The 15,876-nt window shown below is 40.8% G+C and overlaps 1 protein-coding gene across 1 annotated transcript in view; it reads left to right on the forward strand.

Moving 5' to 3' along the window:
- The window catches only part of NCKAP1L (NCK associated protein 1 like), a gene marked incomplete at its 5' end in the record, with an annotated part of 41,820 nt that overhangs the window by 4,367 nt on the left and 21,577 nt on the right, over positions 1 to 15,876 (forward strand). The window contains 15 exons of the mRNA XM_080812374.1: positions 5,493 to 5,549; positions 6,013 to 6,155; positions 7,133 to 7,223; positions 7,314 to 7,451; positions 8,255 to 8,303; positions 8,402 to 8,558; positions 11,448 to 11,504; positions 11,773 to 11,869; positions 12,436 to 12,545; positions 12,706 to 12,838; positions 13,221 to 13,302; positions 13,484 to 13,542; positions 14,007 to 14,152; positions 15,264 to 15,396; positions 15,683 to 15,802. Of these exons, the coding sequence (XP_080668500.1) occupies positions 5,493 to 5,549; positions 6,013 to 6,155; positions 7,133 to 7,223; positions 7,314 to 7,451; positions 8,255 to 8,303; positions 8,402 to 8,558; positions 11,448 to 11,504; positions 11,773 to 11,869; positions 12,436 to 12,545; positions 12,706 to 12,838; positions 13,221 to 13,302; positions 13,484 to 13,542; positions 14,007 to 14,152; positions 15,264 to 15,396; positions 15,683 to 15,802 (1,572 nt within the window). The remainder of the gene's footprint in view (positions 1 to 5,492; positions 5,550 to 6,012; positions 6,156 to 7,132; positions 7,224 to 7,313; positions 7,452 to 8,254; positions 8,304 to 8,401; positions 8,559 to 11,447; positions 11,505 to 11,772; positions 11,870 to 12,435; positions 12,546 to 12,705; positions 12,839 to 13,220; positions 13,303 to 13,483; positions 13,543 to 14,006; positions 14,153 to 15,263; positions 15,397 to 15,682; positions 15,803 to 15,876) is intronic.

The raw sequence follows: 15,876 nt of genomic DNA on the forward strand, positions 1-15,876 counted from the left end.
CTCATGGGCCCTGGGATTGAGCATGGCTTTGGTTCAGTAGGGAGTCGGCTTGGGAATTTTCTCCCTCTGCCCCTCCCCCCACTTGTACATGGGCATGCATGCATACGCACACGCACATTATCTCTCTCTCTCTCACTAATAAATAAATCTTAAAAAAATAATGACAAGTTAATAATTGATGTATCTAATATATAGAGTATATGCCTACAAATGAATATACAGCTGTGAAAGATGATAATATATATTTATGTCAACTGGCATAGAAAAATGTTCTTTGTATATTCGTTTTTTATTCTTCATATGTCTTTTAATGTAAAAGCAAATTATAATACAGTAAGACACAAGATGTCCCTAATATGTATATTTACCTGGATAAACATGCATATAAAGAATATTTGAACTTCTGATGGGTGGGATTTTGAATGGTTTTAAACATTAATTAAAATTATGCCTGTTTGTATTTTCTAATTTTTCTGCAATGATCATGTATTATTTCTGCATTTAAGAAATAACACAAATTTTAGCCATTTGAGCAATCCAAGTTTCTGATGGTATCATAGTATTTCTTCAATGATGCAAGAGTATGGAACCCTGCTTTGGGTGCCCTGTATCTACCTGAGGGGGCTAATCCAAGCCACTCAACACATAATGAAAAAAGAAGTGGGGCCACAGAAAACTGTAAAACCTGAAGGAAGATCAGATCAGAAGTTATTTCTTTTTTCTTTTTTTTTTTTTAAAGATGTTATTTATTTATTTGACAGAGAGAGAGAGATCACAAGTAGGCAGAGAGAGGGGGAAGCCAGCTCCCCGCTGATCAGAGAGCCTGATGTGGGGCTCAATCCCAGACCCTGAGACCATGACCTGAGCCAAAGGCAGAGGCTTAACCCACTGAGTCACCCATGCACCCCAGGTCAGAGGTTATTAATCTTGGAATTGAGAATAGTGGTTAGGAAGAAGGTAGGCACTGGTAGGGGTGGTTGAAAGAAGGCTGGATTCATATGAAGAAGTCTCTCATTAGGAAAAGCTGGAGTCCAGAGGGGATTTTAGGACACTGCTGGCTGTTGCATTGGTAAAGTTCTGAGCCCAAGGTGTATGGTATGGCTCATTTAGGGCAAGAGGGATAATAGAGACACTGAGGTGTTGTGCATTGTAAAGTAGATAGGCTCTGAATTATCAAACAGACCCGGTTTTGAATTTTAGCTTTAATACTTACTAGGGGGAGCCTGGATGGCTCAGTCAGTTAAGCCTTTGCCTTCAGCTCAAGTCATGATCCCGGGGTCCTGGGATCAAGCTCTGTGTTGGGCTCCCTGCTGAGGAGCCTGCTTCTCCCTCTCTCTCTGTGTGCTGCTCCCCCTGCTTGTTCTCTCTTTTTCTCTGTCAGATGAATAAGTAAAATCTTAAAAAAACAAAACAAAACAAAACACTTACCAGATATATGACTTTAGACAAGAAACTCTTTGAATCTCAGTTTCTTTATAAAATGGGGAAATAAGATTTACTATGTGAGGTATTTGTGAGAATTAAACGAGATAATGCATGGAAAACATCTAGCTCAGTGTTGAGCATATAATAAGGTTAGAGACCAACAAATGTTAATTCCATTAACATTAACTTGTGGGAATTGAGCTGCAAGAAGTTGCAGAAAGAGTGAAATAAGTCAATCAGAGAAAGACAACTATCATATGATCTCCCTGATATGAGGAAGTGGAGATGCAACATGGGGGGCTTGGGGGGTAGGAAAAGAATAAATGAAACAAGATGGGATCGGGAGGGAGACAAACCATAAGTGACTCTTAATCTCACAGAACAAACTGAGGGTTGCTGGGGGGAGGGGGGTCAGGAGAGGGGAGTGGGGTTATGGACATTGGGGAGGGTATGTGCTATGGTGAGTGCTGTGAAGTGTGTAAACCTGGCAATTCACAGACCTGTACCCCTGGGGATTAAAATACATTATATGTTTATTAAAAAATTAAAAAATTAAAAGAAAAAGAAGTTGCAGAAAGGCCCTCCTAGTAATTGAGGCCACATAGAGCTAGACAGGTTCAGAAGTCATGTAGTAGAGAGGGGAAATCATGGGCTTCATGTTCTAACTCTGATACTATCCCTTACTAGTTTGTAATCATGTGCAAGTATCGTAACAGCTCTTAGCTTTGGTTTCTCCACGTGTTCATTTAGATAAGGCCTTTTGGGGAAGATAATATGGAAATATTTGTTCCTCATTTTAAAAAATTTGACAAATGTATATACCTGTGTAACAACCACCACAATGACATATAGAAAATTTCCATCAGGCGCCTGGGTGGCTCAGTCCATTAAGCAACTGCTTTCGGCTCAGGTCATGATCTCAGAGTCCTGGGATCGAGTCCTGCATCAGGCTCCTTGCTCAGCGGGGAGCCTGCTTCTCCCTCTGCCTCCCTCTCTCTGGGATATGAATAAATAGATAAAATCTTAGAAAAAAAAGAGAAAAGTTTCATCATCCCAAATGTTTCCTGAGCCTTTTTTCCCCAGTCAGTCCCTCCCTTCCCAACCCCTGACCCCAGGCAACCATTAATGTGCTTTCTAGATTAGAATTTTCTTCTCTTTTCTAGAGGTTCATATAATTAGAATTTATACGGTTTGCATTCCTTTATGTCTGGCTTCTTTCATTCAATATAATGTTTTTGAGATTTACCTATGCTGTTTCATGTAACTACAATTGATTTCCTATTTTTGTTGAATACTATTCCATTGTTTGGATGCAATTTATCCATTTACCTGATGGACATTTGGGTTTTGTCCATTACGCATATATTTGGCTATTATGTACAAGATGCTATACACATTTGAGTACAAATCATTTTTGGAACGTATTTTTCATTTCACTTGGGTAAATAATTTAGAAGTTGAATTGCTAAATCAAATGGTATGCATGCATTTAATTTTATAGGAAACTGCCAAACTTTTTTTTTCCAAAGTCATTATTCCATTTTCTCTTCTTGTCAGCAGTATACTAATGCTCCAGTTGTTCCCCATTTTCATCAGCACTTACTATTATCAGACTTAAATTTTAGCCATTTTCGTGAATATATGATGGTATCTTTTTGTTTTAATTTGCATTTCCCTGATGACTAATCTTGTTGAACATCTTTTCATTTGCTTATTGGCCATTTGTATATTTGTTATGGTAAAGTACTGCTCAAGTCTTGGACAGTGTATTTTTATTTTTTTTATTTTTATTTTTATTTTTATTTTTATTTTTTTTTTTTTTTTTTGGACAGTGTATTTTTAAAATAAAGATATATATATACTCTTAGATCTAGGAGTTCTACCTTTGTAGAAATGAAAGTACCAATATGGCAAGAATAGGGAACAAAGAATAGGCCAGGTATTGGGAACAAAGCAAATGTCCATCAGTGAGAAAGGCTGAATGAATTGGCCATGCCATGGGGTATTATGTGGCCATTAAAAAGAAGTGTGCTAGTGTTCTACCAGATGGCTTGGAGGACTGTCAGCAGGTAAGGTTGAGTGAGAAAAGCAAAATGGCAAGAAGAGTACAATATTCTCTCAATTTTGTAACACAAATGATCAAAAAACCTGTCTTTCTCACTCTGTTTCTCCCTCACCCCCCTCCCCCGCTGTTTGAATAGGATTGTATAAATAGGGAGAAAATTAAGAAAGGCCATACTGGATTGTTAAACTTGCTTAGCTGTGGGTTGGTACAGGATGGAGGGTGGGTGCTAATGTCAGGGGGAGGGAGGTATCCACAGTAAAACTGCATATCTATTTAGGTAAAATTATGTATGGAAAGAAAAAGAATCCCTGGAATGAGGGTTAAATGAAGTATATATAAATTACCTAGTAAGTACTTAGCACACAGTAGGTGGTCTGTAAATAGAAACACGTAGAGAGTTGGGTAGTAGTTCCATTTGTTAATGATTAATTTCTGAGAACAGAAGATGGAATCCAAGAAAAAACTGGGTCTGATTTCTGGTATCTTAGAAAGAGCCTATCAGAGGATGGTGAGAAATGGGAACCCTCTTACCTGGCTGGTGGGAATGAAGCTGGTGCAGCCACTCTGGAAAGTAGTATAGAGGTTCCTCAAAAAGTAAAAAATAGAGCTACCCTATGACCCAGCAATTGCACTACTAGTATTTACCGCAAAGATACAAATGTAGTGATCTGAAGGGGCACCTGCACCCCAATGTTTATAGCAGCAATGTCCAAAATAGCCAAACCATGGAAAGAACCCAGATGTCAATTGACAGGTGAATGGATAAGGAAGGTATGGTATATATATATATATATATATATATATAATGGAATATTTTGCAGCCACCAAAAAAATGAAATCTTGCCACTTGCAACAATGTGGATGGAACTAGAGGGTATTATGCTAAGTGAAATAAGTCAATCAGAGAAAGACAATTATCATATGATCTCACTGATATGTGGAATTTGAGAAACAAGGTAGAGGATTATAGTGGAAGAAAAGAAAAAATGAAACAAGACGAAAACGGAGAGGGAGACAAACCATAAGAGACTCCTAATCTCAGGAAACAAACTGAGGGTTGCTGGAGGGAAGAGGCATGGGAGGGATGGGATGGCTGGATGATGGACACTGGGGAGGGTATGTGTTGTGGAGAGCACTGTGTATTGTGTAAGACTGATGAATCACAGACCTGTACCCCTGAAACAAATAATACATTATTTATTAGTAAAAAAAAAAAAAAAAAAAGAACAACTTAAAGGTTCCCCCCCCCCCCGCCAAAAGATGTGGGTTATATACACAATGGAATATTACTTAATCATCAAAAAATGAAATCTTACCATTTACAACAATATGGATGGAACTACAGAGTATTATGTTAAGTGAAATAAGTCCATCCGAGAAAGACAGTTATAGGATTTCACTCATATGTGGAATTTAAGAAACAAAACAGAGGAGCATAGAGGAAGGGAGGGAAAAATAAAACAAGATGAATTCAGAGAGGGAGACAAACCATATGTGACTCTTAACCATAGCAAACAAACTGAGGGTTGCTGGAGGGGAGGAGGGTGGGAGGATGGGGAACCGGGTGATGAACTTTAAGGAGGGCTTGTGATGTAATGAGCACTGGGTGTTATATACAACTGATGAATCACTGATCTCTACTTCTGAAACTAAGAATGCACTGTATGTTAATTGAATTTAAATAAAAGAGCCTATCAGATGATCTTCATTTTGTAATCCTCTTTTGTGGAGGAAGGGGACATTGGGATGATAAAGTCAGAGTGTCCATAATCTAGTGATGAACTGGGCCTGTGGAAACATGAGCATTTGGTAGGGTAAGTTTGATAGGGGTCCACTGTTGGCTTTCTGAGAAGGAGCTCCTTCTATTCAGCAATGCTTCCTTATGTTATTTGGTGGCTGTTTAGGACCTATATAAGGGAAGAAACTCTTCCTTAAAATTCTAGTATTACATGTCATCTTCTCTTTATTCTTTATTCATTCTCATCTCCAATTCTACCCCCAGGATCATGTATATGAACTTCTCAACACCATTGATGCCTGCCAGTGCCATTTTGATATTGTAAGATTCTTTGTAATTCTCTCCTATCCTCAGAGCCATAGAAAAGGTCTTGGTTGGGACAGTGTGGGTTGGGAAGGGACTGGAGGAAGGCTATTCCTTCAGAATTATAATATAATATACTGTATTATTCATACTAGGATTATAATTCTTTTATGTCAAGTGTTAAAGCTAAAGCATATTTGTATGTCTTAAGTAAATCAGCCATATGATTTAATATAAAAATGACAAAAATGTTCTTATTGCCCTTCTTCTAACCTCCAGATGCTACCATATCTCCTGGCCTTTGTGTATCTTGAGCTCACTTTTAACCCTTGACTGTTGTTCTGATTTTCTCCTTCTCATCCTGCCAGTCCTCCTTCTAAAGAGACCCGCTCAGAGTCTCTTTGGCACTATCTGGAATGGTTGGTGAATTAGGAATTAATTGGCATTGCTGTTCTTGGGTTCCTATGTATTTTCCTTATAGAATCTCAACTTTGACTTCACTCGGAGTTACCTGGATTTGATTGTGACTTACACCTCAGTTATTTTACTTCTGTCACGGATTGAGGACCGCCGAGTCCTCATTGGCATGTACAACTGTGCCCACGAGATGCTGCATGGGCACAGGTGAGTGAAGGGGATACAGGAGATGAAGAATCTCGTACATGGTGGTATGAGGTACAAGGATGCAAAGGAAATAGAAGCCATGCTTTCTCATTTGAGAACCTGTAACCTACATGATGACCCAGGCAAAAAAAAACAAAAAACAAAACAAAAAAAAAACCCACTTAAAATACTTTTAATGGCATACTTCAACAAGTGCACTGCCCGTTTACGTATAGTTAACTCTTGAATATCTGTTAGTGGATTATCCAATTTGCATTGTCTCTGATCAGTTTTTAATCCTGGTCTGGCTTCCACCATGCTTTTCAGGTTATTGCAAAAGGAAATGAAAGTTGTTTTTTTGTTATTTTGTTTTTCGTTTTTAGTATTGGTAAAAATAATATCAGCAAGGTAAGGCCATTAGAGGTAAGTAATATATGATAATACATTTGAAGCCAAGTATAAATGGATTTTGGATTATCTGAAATTCTGTGCCCCTCCATTAGTGCAAATAAAAGACTTAAGGGCTGAAAAAATGAAAACCAGAGGGATCAGAGGAGGCTGTGACACATTGTTCTATGTATGATGTGTATTCCCATGTGTCTACATGAATACCTAGGCACATGCCTTACCCATTAGCTTGAATGAATATATATCTTTTTGGGTTGTATACAAATTTGGGTCTAGGCATATCACTTGAATTACAACTAATCAACATGAATTTGTAGAGTACCTATCCTGTGTCCAACACCATTTTGGGTGCTTACAAGGAAGAAACTTTCATGGACCTGTCCCAAATTATATAGTTCTCTCGAATAGCTTAATGCACCTGGGCCTGGAATGGGTTATCTATATATGTAATTCACAGTTCAGTATATATATCTTTGGAGGTAGAGGGGAATGTTAGTCCAGGTATGCATCTTTATCCTACAAGCAAACACGAGAGTTTACATCATGGTTAAAGGAGACCTGTAACTCTTCTTTCCTATGCTTTCTTCCAGTGACCCCAGTTTTGCCCGTCTGGGGCAGATGGTCTTAGAGTATGACCAACCTCTGAAGAAGCTGACAGAGGAGTTTGGGCCTCACACAAAGGCAAGTTCCCTAAGAGAGTGGGGAATTCCTCCAGTGGAAGTATATCGTCCTCATCATTGACACTAAGGATTCATTGGTTTCTCCCCACAGGCTGTGAGTGAAGCCCTCCTCTCTTTGCATTTCCTTTTCGTCCGGAGGAACCAGGGGGCTGAGCAATGGCGCAGTGCCCAGCTTCTGAGTCTTATCAGCACCCCCCCAGCCATGATCAACCCTGCTAATTCAGACACGGTAGGTTCCCTTCCCTTCTTGTCAGGGATGGCATTCTTTTTGCCAAGGCCATCTCTATAGAGGGTGCTTCTTTCAGGAAATATCACTTCTAAGAGTGCTTTAAACCTCTTCTAGGATGTGCATCTAAGTTGATCACCTCTTGTAGCTAAAAATCATGGTTGGGTTGGAGCTTTTATTCGGACAGGGATTAGTGTGTGCTTGCCCATAGAAAGAATTTAATACCTAATCATAGACTGAATGGGTAGATGAAAGTGAGTCATTAGACACTATTCAGCCTAGCAGGAACTTGAACATAGGCATCAATTAACACATAGTTTTGTTCAATTACTATGGGCCCAACGGCCGTGCTTAAAGAACTTAGTGTCTTGTAAGGGAACATATGCCATATAGTCATAAAAAGACAAGGGATGGTACAAGATGAATGAGAAATGTCAAATGAGTGATTTCTACTTGAAGTGGTAAAATAATCCATAAGAGGGAGAAATCATGTGAATGTTTTGAGTATTGCTTTTATGAACTGTTGAAGAGAAGTTATGTTAAACCTTTCATTTGTCCTGACTTCCAGCCCAACCTCCTCTTCTTTTTCTCAGCTGTGTTTGTTTTCGCTTCCGGTTGTCTCACTTCCATTATTGGGAGGTTCCCCAGCTACTGACTTATCAAAGTACCCTGATCCAGTCTGGTAAAATAAAAGTTGGTTTTGGTTCTTAAATTCTAGTTTGACTGCCCTTATCTTGACAGCCTCAGTCTTTAGGGGAAGACCAAGTTCGATAACAGCTTGACCATCTCTGCCTCTCTTCTCACAGATGGCCTGTGAGTACCTGTCTGTGGAAGTGATGGAACGCTGGATTATCAGTAAGTTTTATGGGGTGAGTTGGGAATCAATGTAGCAGCACGTTCCATGGATAGAAAATTCTAAAAGTCTTCCTCTGCACTGTTTTACCCACCTGCAGTTGGGTTTCTTCTTTGTAATGGCTGCCTCAACTCCAACAGCCAGTGCCAGAAGCTGTGGAAGCTGTGTCTGCAGGGTTCCCTGTATATCACCCTCATCCGGGAGGACGTGCTCCAGGTGCACAAGGTCACTGAGGACTTGTTTAGCAGCTGGAAAGGGTGAGACGTGGGAGCCAACTAATCTTATTTTAAGATATTTCAGGGGTCTTGAGAAGAGGGAAGACAGAAATTAAGGGAAGAAAGCATTCTCAGAAGGATGGATCAGTTATTTACGTTACATAACATTAACAGGTCAGAAAAAAAAAAGAGGGCTGAAAAATGTTCGTTGGATTTGGCTATAAAGATGGTCTTAGTATCTCTCCTGCGGACTTCAGTTGAGTACTGAGGTTGAAAGCTGGGTTTTGGTGGGTTTAGAAGCAAATGGGAGATAACAAATTTAGCAAGTAACTCTTTGAAGAAGTTTGTGTAAGGAAGAATAGAGAACTATAAAGAGAGAGAGGTGTTGGATTGAGGAAGGGGTCAAATACCTTTATTGTTTTTTTACAGTTGTAAACTAAAATTCAAACGTGTACAAAATACAAAGTGGAAGTTGTCTGTAGTCTCATCTCCCGGAATAGTTTGGCATATGTCCTCCAGATGCTTCTGTGTATATATAAACATGTAAAGCCATGCATATGTTTTCAACCTTATAGAAGCAATATTTAAAGAGCAGAGGATTCACGCTCTATGTTACATTCTGCAGTTTGATTTTTTTCACTTACTCTATTTTGGATATTTGTGCATATCAGTCTGTAGACAATTATCGTATTCTTTTTAACAGTTGCATAGTGTTCTGTTATGAGGTTGAAGCATAATTTATTTACCTAATCCCCTATGATGTACATTTGAACTGTTTCCACTTTTCTTTCTTTGTTTTTTAATTGAGACATACTTGAGACTGTTTCCTTTTTAAAAAATATCATTACAAAAAATGCTGTAATGAACATTCTTAGACATGTATCTTTGTGAACATTTCTATTAGGTAGATTCTCAGAAGTGGAATTGCTAGGGTAAAGGGTATGCATATTTCAAATTTTATTTTATTTTATTTTTTAAAAAAGATTCCATTTATTTGAGAGAGAGAGAGAGAGAGAGAGAGCGTGTACAAGCAGGTGGAGGGGCAGAGGGACAAGCAGACTCCCCGCTGAGCAGGGAGTCTGGTGTGGGGCTCAATCCCTGAACCTCAACATCATGACCTGAGCTGAAGTCAGACGCTTAACTGACTGAGCCACCCAGTCATATTTCAAATTCTAATAGCTCCTACCAAATTGCCTTCCAAAGATGTATTATCTATAGTCTGTGAGAATACTTATTTCTCATACACTCAACAGCTGGGTATTATCATTAAATGAACCATTGTCAGCGTTAAGAGATAGTAAATCTAGGATTAATAATTAGAAGTTACAGGAGTGGATTTGGGTCTATATCTGTATCTATATCTACATACCTATAAAACTTTTTTTTAAAAGATTTTATTTATTTATTTGACACAGAGAGAGAGACCACAAGTAGGCAGAGAGGTAGGCAGAAAGAGAGAGGGAAGCACGCTCCCTGCTGAGCAGAGAGCCCAATGTGGGGCTCCATCCCAGGACCCTGAGATCATGACCTGAGCCGAAGGCGGAGGCTTAACCCACTGAGCCACCCAGGCGCCCCCATACCTATAAAACTTTCTAATGATTATTGCTTTTAAGGAATGGGAGACATGTTTGAAGAACAACAACTAACATGTTAAGATTTATAGCGTAGGGAGTTGTTTGGCATAAATGATCTAATTTTGATGTTCATGTTACTTATACTCAGGTATAAGTATTAAATTTTATTTAGTAGATGAGACAATGGAGCTCAATCTCAGTGTCACTCAGTTAATATGGAATTAGGAAATAACTCCAGATTTTTTGACTCTTAATCCTGTTGCTTTCCATCATACTATGTAGAGGTTGAAATAACTATCCCCCAGGAATGCCATGGAGTTGAATCCTGATTTAATTAAGATACTTTCCAACCCTACATTTCTTTGATTCTGTGCCAAGGTCAATAAGGGAGCGGTTTGGAGAAGGGAAAAGACAGGTTATGAAGTTTGACTAATGCAGTGGCAACAGTGATGCCCACAAGAGGAGAGAGATAGAATGAACATAGGGAGCACACAGAGCCTAAGGTAATGTGGGAGTTTTGAGCATGGATCACATGGAGAAAAAAGAGACATGGTCAGGAGAGTCAAACATAACAGACTAACAGCAAACAACGAAAAGGCCATTTGGTGATTCAGCTGTTCACATGGAGTTTAGAGAGAGCAGTTTTTTAGTGTCAAAGGCCTTGTGGGATTCAGGGGTCAGTGAAGGGTGACGAAGTAAAAAGCATTTAGGGATCTCTTTGGAGGAGTTTGGTAGTGTGGGAGAGTGGGAAAGTTCAGGAGTTGGTCGGGGTCAAGTGAGGGTCTTTCAGGATAAGGGAGGCTTTGAACTCCTGTGTTGGAAGAAGAGGATCACCCAGCCAAGACAGAGAGATTAAAGTGACAAAGAGATCACTGATAAGGGAAAATTCTAAGAGGAGATGGGTGGGACCCAACGGAGAGCTGCTGGAGTAACTTCTCTTACTTAAGGGCAGGGCCTCTGTCACATTTATGCTCTGCCTCTTTTATTTCCCTCAAACCTGGAAGAGGACTTTGGCCTGACAATAAGGCAGGAGCACGGGACGAGAAGTCCAGTCCCAGCTTTGCCACTAAAACCCTGTGTAACTCCTGGCAAGTCATTTCTCTTTCCTAGAGATTATTTTCTTCATCTGCAAAACAGTGAAGAGAACAGGATAATCTCTAAGCTCTGTGAGTCTCTTATCAAGAGGCCGGGGGGTTTGGGGGGGGGGGACAGCTGGGTTTGCACACATCCTGTCAGTGAGGGCTGCCCATGCTTGCCGTACATAGGCTGTGGTTTGGAATCTCTCAGGACTGGGAAAGTGGGACAAGGCCTCTAATCAGTGGTGTGGAGTCGCTGCTGTGTTTGTGTCAATCCTCAGGTATGGCAAGAGAGTGGCAGACATCAAGGAAAGCAAGGAACATGTAATTGCGAACAGGTAAAGGTGGGGAATGGGCCCGCCAAGAGGGGATGGAATAGGAATCTCTCCGGACCTTTGTTCTCACTTAAGCCACCTCCGGGTTCTGTACAGCTTTATTGCTTCAACCCAAGAACTCGGTGCTGCCCCGCAGATTCTTATGTTTTCTTACCAAGTCTGACTATGGCACTGAACGTTCTTCCTACCTGACCCCCCTTCCTAAATGCCTTAGGAGGGTTTTTAAGGATGGGAGAGGCATTAGTCTCTAGCTTCCACTTTCTTTTCTTAGTGGCCAGTTCCACTGTCAACGACGCCAGTTTCTGCGGATGGCCGTGAAGGAGCTGGAGAGTGTGTTAACCGACGAGCCAGGACTGCTGGGTCCCAAGGCAAGAAAGAGAAATGTTGACTGGGGAATAATGGCCAATGATAAAAGTCTCTGTGTGTGGGGGCGGTGGGTGGTGGTGTGGAATGACTTGGCATTCAGGAGTTTTTGTATTTCTGAGGCTTTCGTGATCTGTTTGTATATGTATATGCTGATTCCTTTGAATCTTCTGGGAGTCCCCCCGAAAGTTCTTGGATCTCTTTTTTGGGCACCATCATGGTATATCATAGCTATTTGTGTAGTTGTCTTATCCTCTATTTGGACGTGAACTAATTGAAGACAGAGCTTGCTGCTTTTTTTTTTTTTTTTTCAAACCACATAAATGCCTAGTAAATATTTCTAAGATTTAATAGGGATGAAAAGGAATCGGCTGTGAGCTAATGTCAGCGTATGACCATATCTGATTCTGTTTCCTATGGTTTTTTTGTGGGTCTCTGTGTTTATTATTGGACACGATTGCTGGGTTTGGCTACACAATGGTATCCATTCATGTATTGTCATGATAGTTCTTTGTGTTTTGAAATCTGTTTTCCAGGTTGAAAATTCTCATAGTCCCTGTCCTCTCCTTAGGCGCTTTATGTTTTCATGGCCCTGTCCTTCATCCGTGATGAGGTAACCTGGCTGGTTCGCCACGCAGAAAACGTCACCAAGACAAAGACCCCTGAGGACTATGCTGACTCGTTAGTACTCAACATGGTTAAGAATCTTGACCTTAGATGGCCGGGGGAAAGGGACAGGGAGACATCAAATGACCTGGGAGGTCTCAGTGTCTGCATTGCCTTTGTCTCAGTTGATATTTCTAGTCTCTTAATCTTCCTGTTCTCACCCTCGACTTTGTAGGAGCATTGCAGAACTGCTTTTCCTGTTGGAGGAGATCAGGGCTCTGGTCCGAAGACACATCAAAGTGATACAGCAATACCACCTTCAGTACCTGGCTAGATTTGATGCTCTTGTGCTCAGCGACATCATTCAAGTAAGTTCAGTTGCCTCTGCTTTGGAAAGGTCAGAGCGATGCCCAGTCATTTCCCCTTGGGGGCCACCCTGGCTGAGTCTCATGCTCTGTAGATTGTGTGTCAAAAAGCCCGATTTTCTTCTCTACATTTGGTAAAAGAGAAAAAAAAAACCACGAATAATCTCCGCAGTCTTTTTTTTCCCCCTCCTACGTGAAGCTACATAGAAATAGAGAAAAATAAAGAGAAATTGGGTTTAGCAAGACAGGGAAGCCTCTTGCTTAGCTTTATATCTGTGGTGCTTAGCGCTCTTGTATCTTCATGCACGGAGTGAGACTTCTGGTCCTTGATTCTATCCTGGTGGAAACTCTACCTGCTTGATGGCAACTCCAACTTCTCTTTTAGAACCTGTCTGTGTGTCCTGAGGAGGAGTCCATTATAATGTCCTCATTCGTCAGTACTCTCTCCTCCCTGAATCTCAAACAAGGTAACTGGAGGGTTGTGGAGGAGGAGAGGTCTATATAAGAGCAAACATCTTTTGTTCTTGAAATATTGATCCCAAGCCAGGGAATGGGACAAGATGACTTTGAAAAGGACCTACCATTCTGTGGAGTTGGATATAGGGTGCTGTTTTCTTATTTTCTTTTGAACTTCTGTTTTTCTTGCAGTTGAGAGTGGAGAGAAGTTTGAATTCTCTGGTTTGAGGCTGGACTGGTTCCGTCTACAGGTAGGTCTATTCCTGTTAATGGTTCTCCATTCTGAGAGTTCTCCCTCCCCAACAATCCCTTCTATTTTATTTCCTAATCTCTCCTGTATAGAGTGATTCAACATTGAAAACTGCTGGTTGAAGGGCACCTTGGCTTAGTTGGTTAAGCATCTGTGTTTGGCTTGGGTCATGATCTTAGGGTCCCAAGATCAAGCCATACATCAGGCTCTCGGCTCAGTGCGGAGCCTGCTTTTCCCTCTGCCTCTGCCTGCCACTACCCCTGTTTGTGCTCTCCTTCACTCTCTCTCCCTCCATTTCAAATAAATAAATAAAATCTAAAAAAAAAGAAAAAGAAAAAAAAAAGAAAGAAAGAAAGAAAAAAAAAAGAAAACTGCTGATTGGCAGGACAAACCCTAGCCAAACTGTAGTTCCAAGGTGGACATTTCTTTTCATTGATCTTGTTCTTTTCCTAACACCAACCATAGGCATATACCAGCGTGGCTAAGGCTCCCTTGCACCTGCACGAGAATGCTGACTTAGCCAAGGTGATGAACCTCATTGTCTTTCACTCCCGAATGCTGGACTCAGTAGAGAACATACTGGTGGAAACTTCTGACTTGTCTACTTTCTGGTATGTCCTTCTTCCAAGCTCTTTATCATTTGACCTGATCTCTTCCCTGGCCTCTGTGGAGAATAGCAGTTCCTTCCTATAGATGGGAAAACCTTTTATCTTTGGGGCCTCCTTATAGACAGATGCTCCAACTCACTCATTCCAGCTTCTACTAAGTGATAGGAATTTGAGGATGGCTTCTTTCTGTTTTGGCTTTCTTTAGGATAATTACTTGGGATAATTCATCAGTGTGGCTTTTCCCACATTATTATCTTTGGAAACTTCTTCAGCTTCTTTTTATTCTTGGGACATTGTGATTTAAAAGAGACATGGAAAATGTGGAATTTTAGTAGAGAGAGCTGAAAATAATTGAGAGAGCTGGAGAATAGGGCCTTTGGAGGATGAAACTTAGTTTGTCTTCCTAGGTATCATTCAGCATTTATCAAGTGCCCACTGTTGTACATGACTATGTCCTTTGGCAGATCAAACAAGCAGCACAATATGTTGACTCTGCTTTCTGCATTCAGTGTAGGTGGGGAGATACAACACTCACATGTGAAAAGGACATCAACATATTAATTGCAAACATAAGAAAGTATATAAAGGGTGCATGATGTTGAGAGGATATAGGGTTGAGGAAAGATTAGTATCATGGAATTAACCTGAGAAAGTTTTCTGAAGCCTGAGTGGGCAATTTTGGGGAGGGATGTGGATTAATATTACTGAAGGATTTCTAAATTAGGAAGAATGGCCCAAATTGTACAGAGGTTCTGAGGGAAGAATAGCAAATTTTGTTTAGGGGAGCGAAGATTCACTCTAAACTGCCATGGGGTCCAGAATAAAGGTCTAAAACTGTTAGGTTTCTTGGTTTCCTGTCTATGTTAAGAGTAGGGAAATGTAGGGCACCTGGCTGGCTCAGTCAGTAGAGCATATGACTCTTGTTCTCCAGTTCATGAGTTCAAGTCCCATGTTGGGCATAGACCTTACTTAGGAAAAACAAAAAAGAGTATGGAAATGAAGGAGGGAGGGGTAAAGATCAGTAAATATTTGCTGAAAGAATGAATATTCTTTCCACCTGGAAGGGATCAGCACCTAAGCCCTGGTTCTGAGTCTCCTTCCCCTTTCTCTGCAGCTTCCATCTCCGCACCTTTGAGAAGATGTTTGCCATGACCCTGGAAGAGCCTACCATGTTGCGTTATGCCATTGCTTTCCCCCTGATTTGCGCTCATTTTGTCCACTGCACTCATGAGATGTGCCCAGAGGAGGTGGGTTCCCTGGACTCCAAGCTCTACCATCCCTCTAATCACATCTCATCCTTATTCCCCAAAACATAATTCCAAATGCTAGTTTTGGTCATAAGAAGGGTACATAGGTATGTGACATGTGTCTCTAAATATCTCAGCTTGATGTAGAATGTGTCCTATCTCTGGGTCTGAGTTTCTTCTTCTGTAGAAGGAGTGGCGGCTCAGGTCAGGGGATCAGAGCAGATTATGACGAAGAAGTGGCTGTTTTGGTGATGACAATTTCTTCCTTGCTTCCTCTTTCCCAAAGTACCCCCACCTGAAGAACCATGGCCTTCATCACTGCAACTCCTTCCTGGAAGAGCTGGCCAAGCAGACCAGCAACTGCGTCCTGGAGCTCTGTGCTGAACAACGAAACCTGAGCGAGCAGGTAGGCTCAGAGTTCTGTCTCTATTTCACTTTCCCTTGTCTTCCTCTCAAACACCAAGTTCTCTAGCCCTGTCT

This window comes from Martes martes (genome assembly GCF_963455335.1).
Source record: "Martes martes genome assembly, chromosome: 8".
Lineage (NCBI taxonomy): Eukaryota > Metazoa > Chordata > Mammalia > Carnivora > Mustelidae > Martes > Martes martes.